We start from the raw sequence: 24,727 nt of genomic DNA, 5'->3' as shown, positions 1-24,727 counted from the left end.
GCCATCCTCAAGTACTGGTGAGGCGGCCTGGATGGGGCCGGGGTCTTGCGTGGAGCTGGGGGGAGCCGTGGGGCCGGCGCCTTGTGTGGGATAGGAGCGGGTTTGGGAGGAGTGGTGGGAGCGGGAGAGGTTTGGGAGAAGCGCTGGGTCTGGGGACGCTGCACGGGTAAGCTGGAGGGGCTGGGGAGGGTTTGCAGCAAGGGGAGAGGGACTGGGGGTTGCCTCCTGTGTTAGGGGTGAGGTGCAAGAGTTTTGGGGACATGCAGCGGGTCTGGGCATGGAGGGATTGGGGATGCAGTCGGTTGCCTGGGGCGTGTGTTTGGAGGGGGCTCCTGGGGAGAATGTGCTGGCAATAGGAGAAGGGTCTAGAGAGATGTGCGCTGAAATCAGGAGAGTGCATTGAGGTTTCTGGGGTGATTTGGAGGGTCCCTGAGTGAGGGGTTGCTGATGAAGGCCCCAGCTGGGGCAGATCTTAGGAAAAGGGAGTGCGTGTTTCTCAGTGGAGGTGTTCCCACAGAAGATGAGGGTCTGGAGTTTCCCCCTGGACAGGAGGCAGAGCTCTGTCTCTGGCCAGGACCCTGGGGTTCCAGTGTGGTGGCACTGACCGGGGTGAAGCCGCTGTTGCAGCCTGCAGGCCGGACACATGCCCTGTGTACCCACACAGCCCACGGGGCAGTGCCAGCTTCCCTTGGCCTTACGCAGCCATGTGTTATCACAGACTGTGGATCTGCTGTGCAGTGTCTCTGCTGACACAGTGTCTGACACCAGGAACAGCAGTTGTTTATGTGGGAGAGTGGCATGAAGGAAGTTCTTGGATGTTTAGCTATCAAGATAAGTGTCTAGCGTCTAATCCTGTGTCAAGAGGAGTTCCTTTTGCTTTTTGCTGTTGCTTAGCTGCTCAGCCCACACTTCTGGGGCTAAGGAACATGATCAAGTCACCCCTGAAAGTTTGCTTTACATGACATTGGCCAGTCCCTACCCCAGCACTTGAAAAAAACTAGTAAATGCTGAGCTTCTTTATTTATAGCTCACTTCAACCTGTATGTTTTTATCTAATTAGAGTCCTGAGCAACAGCAGAATAGCATCCTCCCTGTGTGCTGCTCTGACAGACAAAGCTATTGCTGTTGTTGTCCACAGAAGTGTAGTTTTTTAAGTGATCCCAGCAAGAAGTTTGTCTGTTAGCCTAGGGGAATATTGTATTAAAATGACACAATGGGCTGAGATAAGATTTTGCAAATCTGAGACCTCAAAATATAAATAATTTCTTAGTCATCTGTGCACATCAGTACTTTGGTGGTGGTCTGATCAGTCTGTTTTTACACCTATGTGTAATCTTAGATACTCATGAAGCATTTCTAGTCACGTTTAGCTCTTCTTTTCTATCAACAGCTTAAAGCATACTGCCTGTATTGGCATAGGATTTGTGGAGGTTGAGGGAAATTTAGGTCTATAGTAAAGAATGGCAAAGACCCTTGTTTGGGAAGAAGTCTTGTTGCTTAAGGGATTGATTAGGGTTTTGCTGCAGTTGGAGCTCAAACACTAAAATGATTACTGCTGGCAGTGATGGCAGGTTGCAAGTAAGAAGTAATGTGAAGGCCTGTTTATCCTGGCATTTTCCACTTAGTGGTTCCTCCAGCTGTTAGCTCAGCCAGCAGTGAGAGCTGAGAGCTTCTGTTGTAGAGGTGAGCTTCCTACTGCTGTCCTGTGCAGGAAATGCTTGTGTGAGGTAAAGCCTCCATGGACGCCACAAGTTCTTTCTTTCCTGTGCTTGGGTGAAACTTGGAGCTTGGTTTTGTTATGTCTAGTAGAACGACTCCTGCCACAACGCTCTCTGTCCTACTCTGCCTGGGCTGCCAGCTATTAGCTGGTTTAGATTAGAAGAGGAAATGGCTGAATGAAGTTCTCTGCCTTTGGAGAAATATTGTAACACTAATCAGCTTTTAATTATGTGTATCAGTTTCTCTATGGTTAACAGCAATTTGTTTTTTTTGTTCAGGGAGCTGAAGTTGTAGTCTTTGGCTTGCAGATCAGAGCAGATCCTGTGTACCGTTGGAGAATCTGCAGAACTCCATGCCTGTTGCACAAAGGGGTTTAGCCATGTGGATATTTAATGGAACTAGTCTTTTACAATGCTATTTGCATAGCTTGGGATCCAATCAGAACTTCTTGGAAGAGTTTCTGTCTGTTTTTGTGAAGGCTGTGCACCAAGATGGAGTTTGTCTGTTGATATCCAGTATCCCCTTTTATTATAAAATATGGTAGAATATCTCAAATTGAAATATCTTGTTGCATAGAATTGCTGGTGCAAAAATCAAATCTGTTCTTTTTTTTGTGATGGGTTTTGAAATAAGCATAATTTGGGCTCGACTACTGGGTTTTTGTCACCTATCTTAAATTTAGGCCATACTCTCAAAAACCTGTGCAGTGAGCTGTGGTCTGCGGCCTTTTGGGAATCACAGACTACTTCTGAAGGGTTGTCAAAAGGTAGCTGTGAAAAGCAATCCTATTGTCAGCTGCTGGAAAGTGACTACAAACAATACACTAAGGACTTTTCAGGGTGAATGAATTAGGAGTTTTCCAATGTCTTTCCATTGTGGGTCCCTTTCCTCTGCGTTTCTCCTTCCACACAAACTTCAGAGCGCTCTTAACATCAGTCAAGAGAAGACTCTTGGTGCAGATGCAAATACAGGGTTTCCCCTGAGGCTGCCCTTCCTGCTCCTGAATGAGCTCTATGAATAGAGAATGTAACAAATTTGTACTGTACCTCTGGCTTTGAAGTTGGGCTCTTCCTAATAAAATCCTCCAACGCTTCCAGCTCTTTGTGTGAGTGCATGTACTGATATGTAGATTGTGATACAAGGTCGAACCCTGCCGCGGCAGCCGTGGGTGGGAGGAGGATGTACCTCAGCAGTGCCGACAGGGAGCAGTGAAACCTGCCACCGAAACTGGATAAATATCTGTGCTGACTAACCTTTGGTGAGCATTATTGCCATGGCTGTGTTACTGTGTGCTGCAGGTAGCTGGCTTAAAGCTCATGCTGGATGTTTGTGCAGTTGTGGTGGTTTTGGGATAGGTGTATGGCTTGGATATGTGTTGTTCAAAATTTAATTAGTCACTGCTGCAGGTTTTAGTCTATATCTCTTCCAAGCCTACTACATTTCTCAGCGATTAAAGATGGTGTGACTGGATAATTGAGCAGCATGTGAACTAGTTGGTAGTGAACTCTGGGCAGGGCTGAGCTCAGCTTCTCCAGGCCACCTGGTGCCATGTTGCTGTGGCCACCTCTTGGTGGTGCGGTGTTGCAGCTCTCCTGAGAAGTTTGGCCTTTGGAGACAAACACAGGATTGCTGGCAGGAGTGTGGGAGAGGTGTCTGGCTTGCCTGGGGCTGTTCTAGGCAGGACTTGCCATCTGCATCAGACCTGACAAGTATGTTTGAGTAGCCCTAGGGAAAAGCATGTGCTCATGGAATAGTCCCTGTCCTGAAAATGGCAGTATAGAGGTTTCTGTTGTGTGTTGTCAGTGTCAGAGTGCCTGTGTCAGCAGTGTTCCAGCATTGATTGTTTGACTCCTAAAGTGTTATTAAACCCAGTTTGGAAACAGGTTTTCTTTATGTAGGAGATGCTGGTTGCTTAGCAGTGTTCCCTTTATTGCAAAGCCCATACAGCTGCTCTGACCGCTGACTAACCTCTCACACTGGTCAGTGCATGAACCTCCCTCACTCCAGATCATCCCAGTCCAGTAATAATTGTGTGTGGCTGCTGCTGGTCACTGCCACTCCTCCAGGGTGAGTGACCATCCTGACTGCAATTGCTTCCATCTGACTGCTTCCATCATGGATCCCTGGAGGGCTGAGCACTGGCCAGGACACAGGTGCTGTGCTGTGAACAGAGCCACCACCTGGATGGGTGTTTCTGGTAGAGACCTCAGCCTCCAGTGTGACCTGATGCCAGTGAAAGGGAACAGGTGAGAAAAGGGTGTCACAGGGGACTTGTTTTTTTCCTGAGTGTTTCAAACTATTGCTAGACTTTGAAAACAAGTTTTTCAGGTGTCTACTGAAGATCAGACTCAGCTCCATCCTGGGGTCTGATACACTCTCCCTGTGTTTGCTCACCACTTTGCCTTTTATGCCATGAAGATACCGCTTGTCATATGAGGAGGCTGCATTGTTCTGATGTAGCCTTTGACAATGAACACCTGTGCCACTACTGGGGGTGAGCTGCTCATTCTCTCTGTCCTGCCCCGATATCCTGGGCTGCATCCTTGACTGACCTGCTGTAGAAGCTGCAACTGGTCTCAGTCACCATGATGGCAATATATGGCTTAGGAGTGGGAAGCTGCCCTACGTAAAGTCAGTCATGTTAGACAACTGCTCTGTTTTTTTGCCAGCAGCAGTAGGAGCAAGGCAGCACTGCACACCTGTGGAGAGGCCTTTTAGTACACCAAGCTGATAAGCTGTTTTCTACAGACTTGATAAGGTTGGGCAACAGGAGGAGTGCAGAGAATACTCACTGTCATTAGGGCTGGATCCATCTGTCCAGCCACGGAGACTGCGTATCATGATACACAAACCCTCAGGACAAGCGGAGGAAGCACAGCCATGCCCTGCAACCTGCAGATGATTGTGTCAGGGTCTAAACAGACAATAGACATGAGAGAAATTGATGTGTAGAATCATTTGTTCAGTGAATGGGGTCTTGAGAGTTTGGATTTTCTTGTTTGGAGTAGCTAGGAGCTCTACTTGAAGACATAGTGTGTTGTAGGCACAAAGTGGTTAAACAGCTGCTCAGCTGTGCCAAAACTGCTTGTGGTAGGTGTTTTGTGAGTGACAGGGCAAACAGCAAAACAGTCCAGCATATTCCTTCCTTCAGCAGGGAGTTGTCCTGTCTTTGCTCAGACAGAGGTGACGTGAGTGGCAGGAGGATGTGCTCTGCTCTCTGCTGGCACACAGCCTCAATTCCCTGGGCCTTGTAGCAGGAAGGGTGGCTGCAGGCTTTGCTGGTTGCTGTGTAGCATAACCTGCCTGTGCTGCATTAACTTTTGAGTTATGTTCTTTTAAGGAAGCCATTCTAATGCTGATGCAGAGGGTACAGTGGTGCTTTTTACTCATTCTTAGTTAATGCAAGTGGTGTATTTTTAGAAGTTTGCTGCTAGTTTTACTGAATCAATGTTTTTCTCCTCCACTGTTTGAACTATTTTGTCTGCGTTCGGAAGTGTGGATTACTCTCCTCAAAACTTAGTAATTTCAAAGTCTGCTTGGAATAGCATCACTTTTTTTTAGGTACGTGCCTCTGGACTGAATTAAGAGTTTGCAATGCAGATACAGCCATTGCTCTTTTACTATCACAGTTTTTCAATTTTCTTTGTGTTTTGTGGAAGCCTTAATATGATTTTCCGGAGGTTTTTATGCTTTAACATTAAAAGCATTTTTAGCATGTTGCACACATGTACTTTGTCTTCCTGTGTTCAAAGCTTTATGGACTTAACCTAACCTTTCTCCTCAATCTTTTTTTTCTTTTTTAGCAGTAATTTCAATGTTCTAATTTTTGTTTTAAACCAGGTCTTTGTACAACCTCTTCTAGCACCTGGGGAGACTTACCCTTTGTCTTGAGTGAACTAATTTATGTAATAATTTTTCTGTTTTTTATGCAGGTTGGGAGGACCTGACCCTCTGGACTATGTTAGCATGTACAGAAACCTGGGAAACCCAGCACTGAATGTTCCTGAGCACTGGCACTACGTCAGCTTTGGGTTAAGTGACTTGTATGGAGACAACAGAGTACATGAGTAAGTGTAATTTAGGTTCTGTAGCTGTGTGTTGAGTTTTGTGTTGCATTTTGGGGGTGTGTAGGTAAAACCCTGTCCTGCTGCTCATATTATTTGAACAGCTGGTTTTCTGTTGAGAACACCCTAGCCCTGGTCTCAGAAAAGATGACGTATGCCTGTGCTTGCATGTAGAAGACATTCTGTATTCCCCTCTGAAGCTTTGAATGCAGTATATTTCCTTTCAGTGTTGAGTGGGTTTTTGTTTAAATTTCTTTTAACTTGTTGGGAAATTTTCTTTTAACTGTCTGTCTTATTGTGTTTTTCACACTCTGTAATCTGTTATGGTCATACACTTAAATCCTGACCTCTCCCTGTGCATGTTAAATGCCTTCCTCTGGAAAACTGCTGTAAGGGCATTTTTGCTGTTGCTGGCACAGCAGTGTTACTGTCAGCAGACTGCCACTCCGGTGGCTGCTGTATGAAGTGTCAATTTGTGTAACAGAAGCCTAAAACTCTAATTGTTTGACTGTCTTTTCTCCAGTAATTAAATTATTATCTTAGGTTGTTGGTATGAATGGTTTCCAGCAGGAACTTTGGGTTAGACCAAGCAGGCAGCATGAGCTAACCCTATTCTTTCATTAGCTGACCTTACTCCTTAACTTCAGTTGAAGTGAGTAGCAGTAGCCAGGCCATCATGATTTTGGGGCTGTGAACATGGCCTTTTAACCAGCCAGAAATGGCACAATGTTTCTGGTGTCACTGTTTACTGAAACTATCTTTGCACTGAGTTATAGTTGCAGGATAAGCGTCCTTGATGAATGGCGCAGCAAAGCCTTCAGTTTGTTCACACAAGCTTTCCTCCTTTTGTTTGTCTTGGTTAAGATTCAGCCACCAGTTTTTTTTCCATCAAAGTGCTTCTCTTGCAACAGCAGCAGTTGGGCAGTTTCTTTAACTTTACCCATTCCTCAAGGCAGTTTCTCCTGTTTTTTTTCTCCTTGTGTTTGTCATTACAGAACTGTTTTTCAGAAAACAAGTCTGGGTTTTATACAGGGCTCTAGTGTCACAGAGATCTGCCTGGGACATTTAAGCAACCATTAACAACAAACCTCAATTGATAGTTGCCGAGGCAGAGGAAAAGTAGGGCAAGTGAAAGAAATGAAGTTTAAGGCTTCCTTCCCTCCCAAGAGATCTTAGTGTGAACATGTAGGCATTCACATGGTGCTTTTTGTTCATAGATCAGGTGTGTGTTCCCTTCTGGCTGGAATAGCATCCCCAGCTCCACAGCACTGTCCTTGTGTCACTTGCCCTGAGATGTTCAGCTGTCTGCAGTCTGTCACCTTTAATTTGGCCTCATTCTTGGAGCTACAAAGCATAATAATATTTATCCTCTCAAGTAGGTTGATTCTACCTTGTGTCCAAAAGCCCTAATATACAATTATGCATGTGGTAGAGCTGTCAAGACCTACACATCTCCTAAACACTGAACCTGACGTTACCAGCTGGTATGTGAGAGAAGGTTTTCAAAGGACCGGAGCCCTCATCAGCAGTTCTCACTCCCAAGAGCAATTGTTGTTTGCTAAAACTACTCTGGAAATTTGATGGCTGTGGGGATTGCATGTCAGCAGCCCTTGGTGCACACTGTAGGAATGTGGTGGATTTTCCTATGCACACAGGAGGTTCTTGTTCTCTGACAGGGAATTTAATAAAGCTTTGTTTAAGAAAATATGTCTCTTTTTTGCTTGAAGGGCTTTGGGATTCTGCTGTCCCAGGTAAAGTGTGCTGTAGAATGGTTGGCAGGAGCATAGGGTTGCAGGGCAGTTGTTCAATTCTTTGGTATATTTCCTTTAAAACCAGTGTGGCACTCTGCTCTCAATTGCCCTGGCCTCTGGAGACAGGAAACGGTTTGTTTTTGTTTTTATGTTTTGTTTCCCAGCTATCTACAAAGAGTGCAGAGCTGGATCTGCTTGTGACAGTCAGCAGGATTCCTACAACAAGGATGTACTTCCATAGCCTTGCTGTCCTTCATACTTTAGAAAGGGAAAGACAGAACACTGCCAAAGGTCTTTTTAATTGCCCAGTTTGGGTAACGTGTAGCTTACTTCTTTTGGACCTCTCATGGTAATACAGTACAGTCTAGAACAATTATAATGCAGTATTAAATGAAAAGGACTTTTTGATTTTTTGTGAGTGAACTAACAAATTCCTGAATTGGAGGCCCCGTATTTTTATTTATAATGGAATAGCAAACAGATGTAGCAAATAATGTGAAAATGTTGACTTTAATTTATATTTTTAAATAAGAACCTGAAAAGTCTGAAGTAGAGCTCTCCCTGTGCCTCCTTGTTGACAGATTTATTTTCAGTTAAAGCAGCACTGTTTCCTGCTCTGCTTACGTATCAGCTATAGTCTGCTTACCGGACCAGTCTGGTTTTAGGAATCTGTAGAATAAGATGGAAGAAATCTTAAGAATTTAAAACAAGGAAACCTTTTTCATTTAAAACCCCTCAGTGTTTCATGGTATAATGGCAACCATGACACCAGCTGTGCTGGGCTGATAGCTCTAAAAATCCTAAATCATGATGTCATGACAGCATTAGGGAACCACAGGCCTTTCAGTGGGATTTCATGCCAAGCTGCTTGCATGGAAATAAGTCTCTCCAGTTGAGCATGTTGCACAACTTGAGTGGCAGCAGAAATCCTTCCAGTATGTTTTTGCAAGTTATACTCCATTTTTAGCTTTCTCTATCTTCTTTCTAATCAAAACAAATGTGTGACTTCTTGAATCCATTCCGCAGGGGTAAAGTAGGGCCTTTTTTTTCAGGCTTGCATTCTGAAGGGATTCTGCACTGCAGTGGTGAGTGTGTGCAGCCTGCTGGCAGAAAGCATGTGGTCAGTGCAGTTGTGGGAGAGGAGATGCTGAGTCCTGCACTCTTCTCCACTCCTTGCTGGCAGCAACTGTCCACAGCAATGCCAGCAGCAAGGAATGTGTCCCTGTGTCTGCACAAAGCCAGTGCCTCAGCTGGCAGTTGCAGGTTCGTGTTCTGATGCCAGGCCATCAGTGAGGTCAAGGGGCAGATCATCCCTGCAGTTTACAAACATTATGGTGATTTCTTCCTTGGTGGAGAACAGGTGCACGAGGAAGGCAGCATCAGAAGGTGTAGCTGGACTCAGACTCCATCAGTGGCAATGCCAGCTTCAGCTGACTCCCTCAGGAGTTTCTGACCCAGGATGTAGGGGGATACAGTATGGGTAAACGAAGGTGGTATAGAATGTAACCTTACGCCCTAAAGAGTTGCAGCTGAGCCAATTATTAGAGATTGGGAGCAGGCCTAATTTTAACAGGCCACACCTGTAGCCAATAAGAAGTGTTATAAAAGAGTGGATTGGTTGATTGAGGGAGAACTGGAGTCAGTTGGCTACTGTGGGGACAAGAAAGAGTCAGTGCTAAGAGGAGCTGCCTACAAGAAACATCAAGGAGGTATGAAACTCTAATAATATGGAACCCTTGCAACATAATGACAATAGAACTCTTGCACTATAATGACAACACCAGGAGGCAATGGGCAGAACCTGATGCATAAGAAATTCCACCTGCAGATGAGGAAGAACCTAATTACTGTGTGGGTGACCATGCACTGGAACAGATTGTCCAGAGAGGCTGTGGAGATACTAAAGAACTGTCTGGATACAGTCCTGTGCCATGTGGTCCGGGATTACTCTGCATGTGTAGGAAGTTGGACCAGATGATAGTGGTGCCACAGTGTTTGCCAACCCCAGATTGTGCTGGCACAGGTTTGCAGGGCTGTCCAGGGACTAAGAAGGAAAATGTGTTTTTCTCAGACTGGCTTTTGAGTTCAGTTTGCTCTAAGGCCAAGGTTTGAATAGCCACTTAACTGTTCTGTAGTTCAAGTGCTCATTCCTCTTCTGAACACTTTAAAGTGCATGGAAAGTGAAAACCATGATGCAGTAGAATTCCTGAGCACCTTGAATAGTCTTATTTGTATTAAAATTGCAGGGTTGTAATTCAGAGCTGAAATAGAAAGTAAGGCTTAAATTATGGATAGATTGAGATAAGATTTTTATTTGTGGTCTTCCCACATCCCACAAAGTGACATGCCAACTGTGTTTTGATGTTTACTACATCAGTTTCATACTGACAAGGGTGGTGGGGTTTGGGGTTTTTTGGTTTTGTTTTTTTCCCTGGCCCCTAGCCAGGAGCCGAAGTGCAGCACCCATTTGCATAAAACCGAAGAGATTACAGCTGCCTTCATCTCTATTACAGATGCAGGGTACCACCCGCTGAGACAACAGGTTCCAGCTTGCTGTGGTCCTTTTGATTTGTGCTGCTTTCCATTTGGATCAGGAGGGAGTGGTGCATGCCGGGATAACGTGTTGTCTCTGTGGGTGGTGCCTCCCTATTAAAGGTGAGGGTAAGCAGGAGCCTTTCAAGATCTTCAGTCCAGCTTGTGTTCTGCTTGCTTGTATAGATCCTCTGAATGACCTTAACTTGTAAAAGGGCAAGGATGCTTGTTAGAGTTGGGAGGAAGAAAAAGGAGCGCAAAAGTGGATCAGGTAACCAATACAAGGCTTGCAGAGGGGTGGATGTTTTCTGGAAGGCTTTTTCTGAGTATAAAAGGAGTTTGAAAAGAGTATTTAGAAAATAGCCTGGAAGTTGGAACGAGTGCTCTCTTTCTTTTGAGTGCATGCTGGCTTCTCCTTTGAACCTGCATGAATGTAGGATGGAGTGATGCTGACAGCTATCACTTTAGTGGCCTCTTAGTTCTGTAGCCTTTCATAAATTTAAAAGCTCACTGCCCTCAGCTTGCCAGCCTTTAGCCTTAAATTTTGCTATTTAATGGGTCCCTAAGTGCTTTATAAACCACATGCCTAAAGCACTGCTGAAATATTACACCAAACTCCAAGGTAACTAAATGCTTTTAAAATGGTGGAGAGTAACTCTGCCCCTCTTTGTTTTCATGATAAAACAGAGAGCCTTTTGGAAAATGGTAAATTAGGGAGAGGTGGTAGATCCATATTTCAGATAAAATTTGTAAAGTTCAGCATGTCTACCTTGAGAGGTTGCTGGAGGTGAAGCATCTGCCCCAGTTAAAGGGAATTACATGGAAGAGGATATCAGTGAGCATCAGTTTAGGAAAGCAGTACAAGAGGTAGGATTTGGAGGAGAGAGGGTCCAAGGGGTGGGCACCATACTCTGGACTTCCTTTTTCTTCCCAGGTTTTGTTTGCCTATCAAAGGCTGACCCCAAATGTAATGCTTATCTTTTCATTTGGTCTTCTGTTTGAAGCAGAGGGGAGGGAGGAGAGTTCATGGCAGATTGCAAAGGGAGAGGCGATAGAATTAGGGAGTTCTGTAACAACAAAAAAAAATGTTTTCTTTCAATGATAGTTTATTTGAGAATCTGTCAGAGTAGGAAAGAGTAGTTTAGCTGCACAGCACAATAAAATATGTCTTTTAATTGATTTTTTTTTTGTGATTAGATTTTTTCATACCTATAAAGATATGAGTTAGAATGAGCTTTTCTTATAATTAAGATACTTTTAACAAGTCTCACCTCTGTGGATTCTCTGGAAATACAGGTGTGCTTCTACTTGTTTACTGGGAATATTTGTAGATTCTTCTCTTCTGTCTGGCTGTTTGTTTTTACGTACTTTGCAGAAGTGTGACATTTTTGGGACAACTCTTGCTCTGAAGGACTGGATTGAATTTGACCAATGAGTTCAGACATTTTAATGAAACATATGCACAAGTGTGATCATGTAGGGTTCAATTCTCTATTTCCCAGACAAAACAAAAACCCAAAAACCCAGTTAAACCAAGCATCATGCCTATATATGTGTCCCACTGAGAGTGTCCCTCCAGTGGCTGCTGTGCACCAGAACCCTCTAAGGCTTGTGTTTCACTGCTGGAGGCAGACCTCCCCTGAAGCTACGGTCACCGCAGGGAGATCTGATTTTCCTTCTCCAAGGCAGAGTGCACTTGGCTTCCAAATGTCACTTGCTGGAGGTAGTTAGTGCCCTTAATGAAATGGAAGATGTGGGCCACCTACGGAGAGCAGCCTGCGTTGTGCTGCGGTCTATCTGTGTTTACGTGCAGGGGCTGTGGGACGAGACCACTCTTGAACTGTGCTAGATTTGGAATGTTTTTTTGAAGCATTGAAGGAAATTCATTTAACGTTTACAGCACAGTAGTTGAATTTACAAGAAGGACTGTTTTCAATTAAAAAAAAAAGGGAAAAAGATTGGAAGAAGGTTTAGGGCTGAGCATTGAAGGCAAACACCACTTCCTGTTCGATTGTGGGTCTGCGCTCCAGTGCTGCATCCTGTTAGGATGAGCCTCTTGCTGCCTTGCAGGGAAGGGACATAGTGCTCAAAGTGGATGATGTTATGGAGTTTTTTAGCCAACAGAACTTCTGCATTTATGATCTTGGCACATTGGAGGAGAGTTGATCTGAGACATGGCTTCCTTACTCTGATCTCCAATGAGTGGAGATGTGGGAGAGTTTGCAGGCTCTGCTCTCCCAGCAAGTTCAGCCTGCTAGGAAGAGAAGCGACTGGGGATCAAAACTGGGTCTTCTAGTGAAAGGTTGCTTTATGTGATAAAGATCTGTTTATGATGTTTTTAAAATCAAGAATTAAAAAGCAGTCAGCTTTTTTTTCAGTACGACATGAAGGTTAAAGTATTTTTGAGCGGTGCAGCCATTCCAGCTGTGAGATCATTGACATTTTTTAATCCATTTGCTGCCTGGAATAGAGATACTAACAAAATAAAGGTTTGAAGAAATAGATCTGAAGGCTGTTATTCATACCTAATCCCCTTTGTTTTTTCCTCAATGCGTTTTTAGTGTTAGGAACATGCCTTCTTGACTAGTACTAGAATAGTGCATGTTTCTTGATGAGTCTTTGACTAGAATTGGTAACAACAAATTACCACTGATAATAAAGTTACCAATTTTATGTGAAATTTGAGCTATTGGTGTTTCTCTCTTCTATGCTCCATGGTGATGACCTAACTCAGCTGCCTCTCTACTGTCATCTCAATTTTGAATCAAGGCCCAATAGGCAGTGACACCAGGCTAACAAAAGAGGGCTGCAAATCTTGGTGGTCTCCCATTCAGATGGTATTGCCTTCCTTGGACAAAGGGGTGAGTAGGGCTCCTGAGTGCCACTCTGCCTCTAGGGATGGTAAACAAGGACCGGATCACTGGTGGGAGGCATTTTTTCATCACTTGACAAAGCTGGTTAGATGGGATACCACCTGACAAAGGGCTGAGGTTTAAAGGAAGATTTTGCAAGGGCTCTTAAGAACAAAAAGAAAAAAAAATAGGCCAGAAAACTGTTTTTTTCAGGATGTAAACAGGGTGGGCGGAGGTGAAGGGGGACTCGGCCATTCTTGGGGAGCTCTGATTTAAGCTCAGAGGATACAGACAAGGGAAGGAGGGAAGAGTGCACAGATGGCTCATTGTTTTGTCTAGCTCAGCATTCTTGTACTGCCGAAGCGAAGGGCAATTGTTTTAAAATCCTTTTTGCAAAAAGTGCTCTTTGCTTTCCAGCTCTCCCTGGTTCCTGAGATGCAAACTGTAAACCAGAGGGACTGGTCTTAAATGCCCATTTGTTTTGGAGGGTCAGTCCAGGGGGCCCTGGGCAGTTGCTGGGTGGCAAGGCATTGCTTCTATAAAGAAGTGGGGGGAAAAGAGTACTCCTGGGAAAAATGCACTGCAGCATTTGGGGAGGAGGTGAGAACAAAAGGATGCACTCGGAGGGGCTGATGCAGAGCAGTGTCTGGCTTGGGGGCCTTTACCAAAGCTATGAAATGTAGCATGAAACTGGCACATACCTCACCTGCCATGAGGTCTGATGTACAGTATACTTTTCTTACAGTATTTCACTCTCTTTTTTTTTGTATCAAATAATTCATTATATAAAGAAATACTGCCATTTCTATACTGTTATTCTTTCTACTGTTCCAGTTACACTGGCACTGCTCCTTCCCCTCCTCCCCTGTAAATTGTTGTGGCCTTTCTGGAGCAGGGGCCTTTTTTGGCATAGTTGACAAAAATAAACCATAAAGGCAGCTGTTGTTATGAATAAGGCTCAACAGGGGAATTTTACCAGTAGAACTACAGCAATATAATTATACTGGTAGACTAGTTACAGTAAATTTCCTCATGAAGACAAGCCTTAAGTTGACATTTCCTAGCTAAGTTGAATCCATATGTATAACCTTATTACGCAAAAATGATATGTCTCTGGGCCTTGAATTCCTTTTTTACCCAGAAGAGTAACATTAAGCGGAAAAGCAAAGTATTTAGTGTTCAGAGATAGATGGGGGATTTTCTCTAACAGAATGGTTGTGATGAGCTGTATGCTGACCTCTGTGTTTTTTACTGGGCAGGTTATTCCTGCAAAAGTGGTCAGGAACACGAAGAGAGTGTTCCTGCTTGCTGCACTCAAATGTAGGCAGTACTGAAATATGCTGTAAGTTGACATCTCTCTCCCAACTTTGCTTCTGTTTGAAAGACAAGCTGAGCCATTTTGCAGTTTCCATAACTGAAGTGGTTTGACTGAGAAGCAAAACTATTTTGCCACTATTAAAATTTTTAGGGGTAAGCCTGGAGCCACTGAAGGGATGGTGAGGTAATGACACTTTCTTTCCTCCTTTGTTTGATTTTTAAGAGGCAAAGATTTATTTTATCCTTTTGGACATTATCTTACAACAAGTAGAGTTCATGTAGCATTCACAAGCCCTAGAAGTCTCAAGTGCTTCAAAGGAAAGATAGTCTTGCAGGAGAAGCTTAACACTTAAAGGCAGATTAAAAAAAATCTGTAGTAGACTTTTCATTGCAGATGTCTCACGTTTCTCTTTTGGGAGTCTTTCACCAGCAGTCCAGTGCTTTCTTTTCCCTGGAATTACAGCTCAAGCTCCAAGGACCTTTCACTGCCTGCTTAATTGAGTAAGATCTCTCATGGTTCTCATCAGTATATTTTTAAGTGCACCCTTTGCAATGAAAAGAAACTATGTAACAGCTCACCAAGGAAGACAGAATTGTCTGGGTTTCTATAGCTGATGAAGTGAAAGATCGGGGATTGAATTCAAGATCCATCAGGATTGGAGAGACATAGGTGGGTTTAGGTTGGAAGGGACTGTAAAGATCTTCTAGCTCCAATCCCTGCTAGACCAGCTTCCTCAAAGCCCCATCCAGCCTGACCTGGAACACTTCCAGGAATGGGGCACCCACAGCTTTGCTGGACAGCCCTGTGCCAGTGCCTCGCCACCCTCACAGTAAAGAATTTCTTCCTAGTATCTAGTCTAAACCTACTCTCTGTCAGTTTAAAGGCATTCCCCCTTGTCCTGTCACTTTGTGCAGTTGTCAAAAGTCTTTCTCCAGCTCTCCAGCCCTTTTGGTACTGGAAGGTGCTCTGAGGTCTCCCTGGAGCCTTGTCTTTTTCAGGCTGAACAGGCCCAAGTCTCTCGGCCTGTCCCCAGTCCTCTGAGCATCTTCATGGCCATCCTCAGGACTTGCTGCAACAGATCCATGTTATTTTTAGGATGGGAGTCCCAGAGCTGGATGCAGCAGTCCAGGTGGGATCTCACAAGAGCGGAGTAGAAGAGCAGAACCACTTCCCTCAACCTACTGGCCACACCTCTGGTGGTGCAGCCCAGGATACAGTTGACTTCCTGGGCTGCAGGCACACCTTGCTGGTTCTCGTTGAGCATTTTGCCAACCAGCCATGGGTGCCTGCAGCCTGTTTGCAGGCTTTTGGAGTTCAGGCTCCTAAAAGCTCCTGAATACCCTTTATGCCCTGAGTTAATTTATTGCACAGCTGAGAACTTAATTGTATGAGAGTCTTAAAAGTGTGCTCAAGGATATACTAAAGTTCGCTTCTTGCATGATTTTTCTTAAGGTATGTTCTTTAGCCAGCAGGAAAGTAATGGGAGACACCAGTATTTATATTCTACTATTTCTATTCTAAGGTATTGGAGTCCTGATCCTCGCCTGGGACCTTTAGGCAATGCTGAAATATACCAACTGTAGCTGTCAGTGGCTTTGAGGGTTTTTTCATATTCTTTCCACCCTCCCATACTGCTTTTGAAAGGCACTTTTGTTATGTGAATAGGTTCCTCCCGGCAGCTGCAGAACTTTCCACAGTAGCAGCTAGGAGAGAGCCAGCAGACACTGCAAGGAAAGCTGGTGTCCTGTTCCCGGCTGCTCACCAAACACAACAATACTGCCCTTCCCAGCCACGCTGGCTCAAACTAGCCCTTTGCTCATGTTCTCTTGCCTAGTGGGCCTTTAGGTGAAGTTGTGGAGATGTATTACCATTCTCTGTCTATTAGAGCTAAGGATTCAGATCCAATAGGAAGTGGGATCCATGTGCAGATGGAAGTTTGTCTTCTCTAAAGCACTGTGTTGTGCAGTGACTGTGTGCTTTGTTGGCAGAATCACCTCCAGCACAGGCCAAATGAGAGCACTGTTCTTCTGGGCCTTGTAGAAATGAAGTCTGAGTAGTTCTGAAGTGCAGCATAAATAGGCAGCTTAAATAAAATGTTACAGATCTTGATAAGTTTTCTTTTTCATTAGTGCCTTCACTCTTGTTCTGTGAATGCAATAGTAGCTCCTTATTGTACTCCTGGTTTTTCTTTCCAGATCCTTTCAGTGGGCATTAAGATGATGCAAGTCTACTGCAACTTCCCAGGCTTTTGCAGTGAAACCATTTGCACTTTCTTTGTCAGGAAGCACAGCCTCACTTGTGGTGCTGGTTGTGGTGGTTCAGAATCTGCTCTCAACATCTCACCTGGGCTGGGATTGATTCTGCTGGCCATGAAGTGGAAAGCCAGAGTAGCTCTGTGGGGAAATGTGTGAGCCCTTGAGCTGAAACATATGTCAGTAGTCTAGTTACTTGATTGCACAAAGATTTATTTATTTTTAATAAGTTGCTTTGGAAGTCATGAAGAGGAACTGGTTTGGTCTTGTCAGTTTAGTTATGTAATGTAATGCAAGAATAAACCTACTGGTATAGCTACATCCAGGCACCATAAAATAGAGGAAATAAAATGTAAACTGCCCTCATATGAACATCTTTTGCTGGAGTAGGGAGTGACATATCCCATGCAGCCTCCTGTTTCGTATTTGGTTGCTTTAGTCATTTCCCGTGTTCTGCGTTTGTCCATGCTGTGCAGAATGTGGAGTTAATTTCCCAGCTTTTGTGACCTTGATAGATGGAGCATAATAAGCATTTCCTATATGATGAGTGTGTCACATTACTCTTTGAAGCAGGGAACTATCATTATTTACATCTGAGAATCAAATCCCTAAGTAACTTGTTGAGGAGGATGAGAAGCTTGCAGCAGACAGGAGGTTCAAACTTAGGTTACCTGGATGCTGTTTGAGCACTTTCAGAGTATTCCTGTTAATAATCAGGCATATCCATCTCTTTGGCACTGATAGGGCCTTTGCAGCCTTTTGCCCTTAATCTGCAAGCACTATCCCTACAGGTATGACTGTATGTTGGCACTCTCCAGAATGAGACAATAATGCTTCCAAACCTCTAGAGCTCAAAGAGATTAACCTTCAGCAACTAAGCATGGTCTTGTCCTCCTTCCAGATGCTACCACTTTCATGGCATGGACAGCAGAGCCTCAAAGAAACAACCCCCAGATTGCCTGAACTTGCAGTCCAGCACATTTAGGTGATCAGAAAACTAATGGTGGTTTACTTTAACATACAAGGCTGGAGATAGCACAGTTCAGGAGCTGTTTTGTAGGTGGTTGAGCAGGAGCTCAGTATAGGAACCACTTCTGTCAAAATGAGTTTAACTCCAGTGTTTGTGAATTATTAGCTATGGGGCCTGCAAGTGCAGTTCTGGGTACAGAGTATCAGTAACAGAAGTTCATACCTGTAGTCTTGGCCATGATGATTTGTAGGATCACTTGGATTGGAAGGGACCTCCAAAAGTTTCCAGTTGATGCTTTCTCAGGGGGCTGAGTTCTCGGATCACATCCCTAGATCCGATTCCAGAGTTTGATCAATATCTAATGGCACTATATAAAACACTTGTGCCTGCAGAATTACGAATAAGGTTGACTTGACTCTGTAGGTTTGGAGGAAAAAACAATTTATCTGTTGTATCAACATTTGTTATTTACAGAGACAATTTTGTAAAAACGAAATCTAAACTGTGAGTCTCCGGGTTTCAGGGACAAGGTTGTAACTGGCTGAGTTTTAAAGAAGCTGAATAGTAAAATCTGTGAAATCAGTGTTGTGTATATGTGAGTGAAACTATATCTTGTCTCCTCTTCCCCCTCTGCCCTGTAACAGCTCTTCTCTCATTGAATGGTAGCTCAGTGAAACACAATTCTGTTTTCATACTGACCAGCACAAATCAATTCACAAATTTTTACTCGGCTCTATCTCAGTGTAAGCTTTCTAAGTGGATCCTACATGAGTATTTCAGAAAGCTGAGAAACTCCTCCAAATAACTGCAGAGTGAGTACTCTGCATCTGTTTGGATTTAGATGTTGGAATAAATCTCTAAAAACAATTTAACTTTCTAGAAGAGTTTTCCATTTGGTTGATGGCTTACACATTTGATATGATGTACTGCAAGAGCGAGCTCTAAGCAGCAGCTGCTACAGACTGATATCTCTGAGCCCTGTGTCACTCACTTTCCAACTGATTTTACATGAACAGAAATCTTTGAGCATGTGTTCGTTTTGTGTTTATATTTTCCCTGCTTATGCATGAAGATTTTCTTAAATCAAGCTACAAAGGAGTCCAGTAAGATTGTGTGTGCAAGTTTGGGGCAGCAGGAGCTCATGGAATTTCCTGCTAAGTACTCTGAAGAGATAACCATCTGACATCCAGATAACCACCCTTGCTTCTCTCAAACATTTGTATGTGAATGAATACTTTTTTAAATGTCAGGAGACAATCCAGGAGAATATGTGAGTAAGCAGGTAGGTTTTGGCTGGAATTACTCTTCTGGATACTTTTTAAGTCTTTTATGTAAAGGGGTTGCTGTGCCTATTTTCTTATGGAATTGCTTTACAGGAACCTCCCGGCATGCTGTTGGGGTTCTCAGATGAGAGTTTTATACTGTTTGACAGCTGCACTAAAAACAACTGCTTCCTGTTAGGCAAAATGCTGGAAGCACTAGGTAGGGTCCTTTTTTTTTTTTTTTTTCTTTCTTTTTTCTTTTTCCCTTAAGCTCTGAAATCTTAGGGTCATTTGCTTATGGTGGGTAGAAATTGTACAATGCACCTGGAGCTTGAATTCAGAAGATTGACTGTGCATAATCTTGTTTAAGGCACATCAGCTCTTGCCTGACGTCCTTCCCAGGAGATAGAGATGCTGAAGTGTTTAGCTCAGTGGCTGCTGAAGTCTTCTACTTTGGTTTTGGACAGGAGACCACCCTTTGTGTTGCTTTTTAGTGATCAGTAAAAAGGAAGTGATTCACGTCTCAGGTGATTCAAGTGATTTTCAAGGAGGACCTGTGAGGTTGGTCACTGGGTACCTTGATGCTTTTTGTGACACCAGTCCTCTGTGTTGCTAATAGTAGGCTCTTTGCTACCTAATAGAAAAATCTTCTGGGACAGGTATTAGCTCTGCAGCCTTAAAACACTGTTGAGTGTTGGACTCCCAAGTGCTTTGTTCTCATCAGGCAGAGTGGTGGATCCTGCCTGTCACCTTGGTTTGACCACTTCCTCAAACTTTGAAAAGATCCTGAGATGCTGATCTGGAGTACTGAAAGCTATGGATTGGCAATTATTCTGTTGAGGATTTTTCGGTGGGTGGGATGGGGGTTGTGGATACAATTAAAATTGGTCCTGATACAATAACAGCAGCTCTTTCTGATACCAGGTTTAGAAATGTAATGATACTGTATTTCTGGAGCCTTCAAAATGGTATCACAGTAGCTCCCCAGCAGCAGAAGAGGTAACTGTCTTTGTAAAAGATGTGGAAAGATGCAATTAAGAAGTTTAAGTAAAAGACATCTTAAATAGTTTCACAAATGTAGTGTTGAAGCAGCTGAAAACTGGGTCTGGGACAAGTCATTCCAGAGTGCTGTGACCTTCCTTTCCATAAGAGAGTCAGTTTACCTCTCTGAAGCTGTTGGGAGTGCAGATGTGACTTCTGAAAGTGCAGTCCTAACTATCCCCAAACAGCCTGAAAGAGCTTTCTTGTTGTTCTCAGGCTGAAATAATCATAGTGATTTCCCTATGTAAACTCCCGTTTCCAGGGATTGGTTCACCTAATATATTTATATGCACATACTCTTAAACTCTCAAAAAAACAAACACTTAGTACACTCTGCTCCTTGTACTGAGCTGTGTGGCTTTCAAAAGCAGAATTGCAGAAATACTGCCATTTGCACTGCAGTGAAGGAAACCTTCCCTTCTTCCTTGCAAAAGTGAGAATGAAAATGCTTTGGCATATAGCTTTGATTTCAACTGAGAAGCCTCTGGTTTTCAGAGCTGCTTTTAAAGCAAAGGGCTACTTTGGCTTTTGATCCTCTTAAGCTGCGTTATTTGATGTGAAAAACGTCCTGGGTACTCTGCTGCAGAGGGGAGCAGCTTTTCAGTTCTCTGTATGTGGTTTCAGAAGAGGGCCTGGCAGAGCATGGGGTGGTGGGGGGCTCGGGGGGGCCTGGTTGCACAGCTCTGTAAATAAAGGGACCTCTATTTCTTTGGATTCTTTTGCTGGAACTAAATATCATGATCAGTGAAACTCTTACCTCATTAAAGGAGCAAGGCAGGCTCCTCCAGCGTATGCACAGTGCTGCAGTTGTGGTTTGTTCTGAGCTGATTTGCTGAACAGATAACGGGAGTTTTAACCTAAGAATGGCATGTAATGTATGACCTTGGCTTTTGAAAGGTTTGTTTTTGTTCTTTTGACAAAATAACGTTTTAATATTAAATATGGGGTTGGATTTGACTTGGCAGATACCAGAGCCTTCTATTACTGCTGTAGTCATAATATTAAACTATCTGATGTGTGCCAGTGAGCATGCAGCAAGCCAAGAATTTTTCCACCAGTGTTTATTTTTCTGAAAACTTACCAGGTTGCTTTGCAGTTGGGTTGGCTAAAAAGGTGATGTGCCCTTATGTTGGAGGGAGCAAAGTGGTGGTGGGCACGATATAGTCCATGCAGGCTCTTTATACTTAGCATCTTTAGTTTTGGGGCAAAATAGGAGTTCCCCTTCCCCCTTTGTGTTTTGGAAGTGTTTAGAAGAAACTTTCACTCAAAACTCCAGGGTTCACCAGAACCAAGGCATAAAACAAACTATGTGAAATATTCAGATCTGTTAGTACAGAAATTTAATGCTGTACTGCAGCTTTCAGTCTGTGTAGCGGCGCCATGCAGGGATACAAAATACTAATTCTGAGCCTTTCTCCCTGCACATGTTCCATGTCAGACCATCATCTTACTGTAAAGCTGAGAGGCTTTTGGTCTACTGTGCTGCAAGAATTTGACTGAATAAATTACCTGTTAAGCACTTCAGTGCTGAGATGCTGAACTAAGCTCCAAAGTCCTTGTTCTAAATTGGCTGTAGTTTGAATTGGTTACCTTCAGATTTAAGCCACTACCACCCTTCCCCCCCCCAAAAAAAAAAAAACAAAACCCCCCACTAAAACCCAAAAACAAACAAACCACCCGGAAAAAAACAAAACAACAAAAGCACCCAGCCAACCTAACCATGACCAGAAAAACCTACACCAAACCTATAATCTCATTCCTCACTTCCCTAGCTCTCAGAGAAACTAGCCCCAAATAGTGCCAGAATCTAGTTTCTGTAGATCAAAGGCTATCATCAAAGTGTGTTTCCTCTGCAGCTGACACAGGAGTTGTGTCAGGCTGACCTGCTGGGAATGCTTTCCACTGGAAAGGGAGCAGATTGGTGCAGGTACAGGTAGCAGAGAATGTGGGGAGGTCGATGGCAGAGTTCATAGCTTCCATGTGCTTTAGCAAGATTTCTTCCATCTGTGTACTGTTACCCTTCCACCCAGTTTTGTTGGGTTTTTTTGGTGGAAATGAGGCTTGTCTGGTCTTTCTGTTCTGGAAATATTCTTAGAGGTTTTAGCTTGTTCATTGACTGGCTGGATGACAGTGGTTGATTTTCTAGAAATTTTCTGGAAGTTTGGGGAAAATTTGGAACTTACAGGAAGAAGCACAAGTTTGAAAATCTGTAAGCCTGCAAGATTTTTGTGGTGGGTTTTTTGTCCAGTTTCTTGACATCCTCCTAAGATAACGCTTAAGCAGTTGAGATCTACTCTGAAAGGAGAAGACTGCCATGAGGACCGAGTGTTTCCACATGAGAAGTATCTCTGTCCTTGTGAGAGATGATTAGCCATTTGTTCTGTCTTCCATTGGCACATGTATCTGGAGATCTTAGGTTTCTAATTGAGAAAAATAATTTCCCATGCTACTTGCCTTTCCGCTAGCAGACTGATGCACCCTTATCACAATTTTGAAGCTGGGGCCAGTGTGAGCACTTGCAGTAAAAAAGATATCTGTAAGAGAAGCCAAGCTGCATAACTTGGCTGTTGGATAACAAAAGCAAAACCTTTGGCAAAAATACTAATAAAATTACTATGCTAATTACATTCTGAATATTGATATTTCTTTCTGTGAAAGACCTGTCTAAATTAAGCATAAAGTGTTTCCAAAGTAATCATGAGTATTCAAAGCCACATGTGTCACAATTTCCTCAAAACCAGATTACCAAGCTGAAATTAAACAGATCAAAGACTTTCACTTTATTGACTGTTACCTCAGAACAGCTGCACAGTGCAGGTGAATTACATGTTTATAAATTTTCCCTGTATTTTCACCAACTTGTGACCATTAACTATTCAAAAACATTTTAAGTCTAATCTTTAAATACAAATCTCTTAGATGCAAATAAAATTCTTCTAAGATTTAACTGTTAATTTGCAAATATAAGCATTGTATGCTGCTGCATTTTCAGAGTGTTCTTTGGAAGGTATGTCTTGAATCTTTGGGGATTTAAAAAAAATCTTATAATGGAAGTAGCTTAAGGCTTGTTTTCTTACCTTTTTTTTTCTTATTTAGTAATTCTCTGTTTAAGAGTCACACTACCATATGAACAAATCCATTTAAGTAACGTTGCCTGTGAGCTTTACTGCGTTGTGACCAGCAATGTTCTCCTAAATACAAGTGTTGCTTTAGATTTGATGGATACTCACCTAAACACTTCTGTTATTCAGTAATTTTCATATGGGGGATCAATGTAAAGCATGTGTGGTCTTCTTTAAACAGTTATTTTTGGGAAGCAGAGATCCAAGGGGTTAAAAAAAAGCCCACTGAACTCAAGCTCATTTCATATTAGCAGTAAAGCTGTGTTGTTTCAGAACATGCTTTGAAAGGAGGAAATTCAATAGGGAGCCATCTTACTTCCAAAAAAATATAGCTGTGAAACATCAGCTCGAAAGCTTTTTGTTAACTTTGATCTTTCTTAAAACTGACCCATTCATAATGTGTTTCAGTTTCTGGTTTATGCTTTTTCCTGGAATCAGTTCTTGAAAATTATCCACTTTGAAGCATTTTTATTTTTCCCTCTAAGAAATATTTATTTTTTTCCTTTACTAACTGATATGTGAAACTAATAAAACACTATATTGATGCTGGTTGTCCAAGATACAACTTTGCATTTGTGAGGCTGCCACTGTTGTGTATCAGTCAGGTAGATCTGCATGTGTGGTTACAGAACACAGGATCCAGATTCCACTCTATGGATGGCTGGTTCTGTGAGGAAAACACTCCTCCTTTTTCCATGGTCCTAATCTTCAATCCTGCTCTGGTTACAAGAACTGTGTCATGACTTTTTATTTTTCATTCCCTCCAGGTTTACAGGAACAGATGGACCGAGTGGTTTTGGGTTTGAGCTGACATTCCGGCTGAAGAGAGAGACGGGGGAGTCGGCACCACCCACCTGGCCAGCAGAGCTGATGCAAGGCTTGGCCAGATACGTCTTCCAGTCAGGTACCACAGGGTCAATATAGGCCTTGCTTTTTCCTGCTCTGCTTCTGAAGGGTCACATCTGTTACAGGGTGTGACACTTGTCTCATCAGCACCCAGTCAGGTCTTGGGAATTGTCTTTGTGTGGGAACCCAAAAGAATGTGTTCCTTCCTCCAGCCCGGTCTGCAGGGACAAAACGAATTGTTGTTCAGGTTACTGCAAATCCTGAGTATTGAAAAGCTGAAGTTACACAACAGTCAGTAACTATAGGAAGTCTGCCCAGTGACTCTTTCCTGCATAGCTGGGTTCACAGAATCGCAGAATCACAGAATGAACTAGATTGGAAAAGACCTTTGAGATCAAGTCCAACCTATGACCTAACACCTCCTCATTAACTAAACCGTGCCACGTCCAGTATCTTCTCTCAGCAAGAAAAACACATTTGATTATCCTGAATGGCTGAGGAACAGCCATCTGATAAGGTCTCACTTCTCAGCAGAACTTCCAAAAACATTGGAGCTCCATCACAGGCAAATCCCTTCCTGTGGTCCTGCAGCCAAGCAGTAGCAATGCATATGGACATGGTGTTGTTGAGATGTGAAAATGTAAAAGTTGTAAGGAATGCTAAGGACTGTGAGGGCCAAGGAATTAACAGTTGTGAATCATTACTGCTGGTGGAGAATTGCCAGAAAACTGGGAACCAGGGTACCTACAAACTATCCTCTTGCACTGTTCTTTCATAGTTTCATTTACATCAGCAGATTGAATGTTACTTTGAGTCCCAGCACATGAAAACCTGTGGAATGGCTTATGGCTAATGTACTTGAAAGGCACTTTCCAGCATCACAAGATCTGAATGAAAATATTTAAAGAACATTTTTTAACTTAATTTGAGGCTCTTTACAGGTAAAGTACCTTGTAAATCGATGATTATTGAATTTGTAGTATTTGGTACCTGCTGAA

At 43.2% G+C, this 24,727-nt stretch overlaps 1 protein-coding gene across 1 annotated transcript in view; it reads left to right on the top strand.

Annotated features, from left to right (window-relative positions):
• The first annotated feature begins 6 nt into the window (after positions 1-6).
• The window catches only part of SUFU (SUFU negative regulator of hedgehog signaling), an 87,789-nt gene continuing 63,068 nt past the window's right edge, over positions 7-24,727 (top strand). Inside the window, exons 1-3 of the mRNA XM_031062222.1 lie at positions 7-17; positions 5,652-5,786; positions 23,651-23,787. Coding sequence (XP_030918082.1) covers positions 5,686-5,786; positions 23,651-23,787 — 238 coding nt within the window. The 5' untranslated portion in view covers positions 7-17; positions 5,652-5,685. The remainder of the gene's footprint in view (positions 18-5,651; positions 5,787-23,650; positions 23,788-24,727) is intronic.

The sequence above is a fragment of the Geospiza fortis genome, unplaced genomic scaffold, assembly GCF_000277835.1.
Source record: "Geospiza fortis unplaced genomic scaffold, GeoFor_1.0 scaffold130, whole genome shotgun sequence".
Taxonomy (NCBI): Eukaryota; Metazoa; Chordata; class Aves; order Passeriformes; family Thraupidae; genus Geospiza; species Geospiza fortis.
Note: the sequence above shows the minus strand (reverse complement) of the source record. Positions and strands in the feature narration are given on the sequence as shown.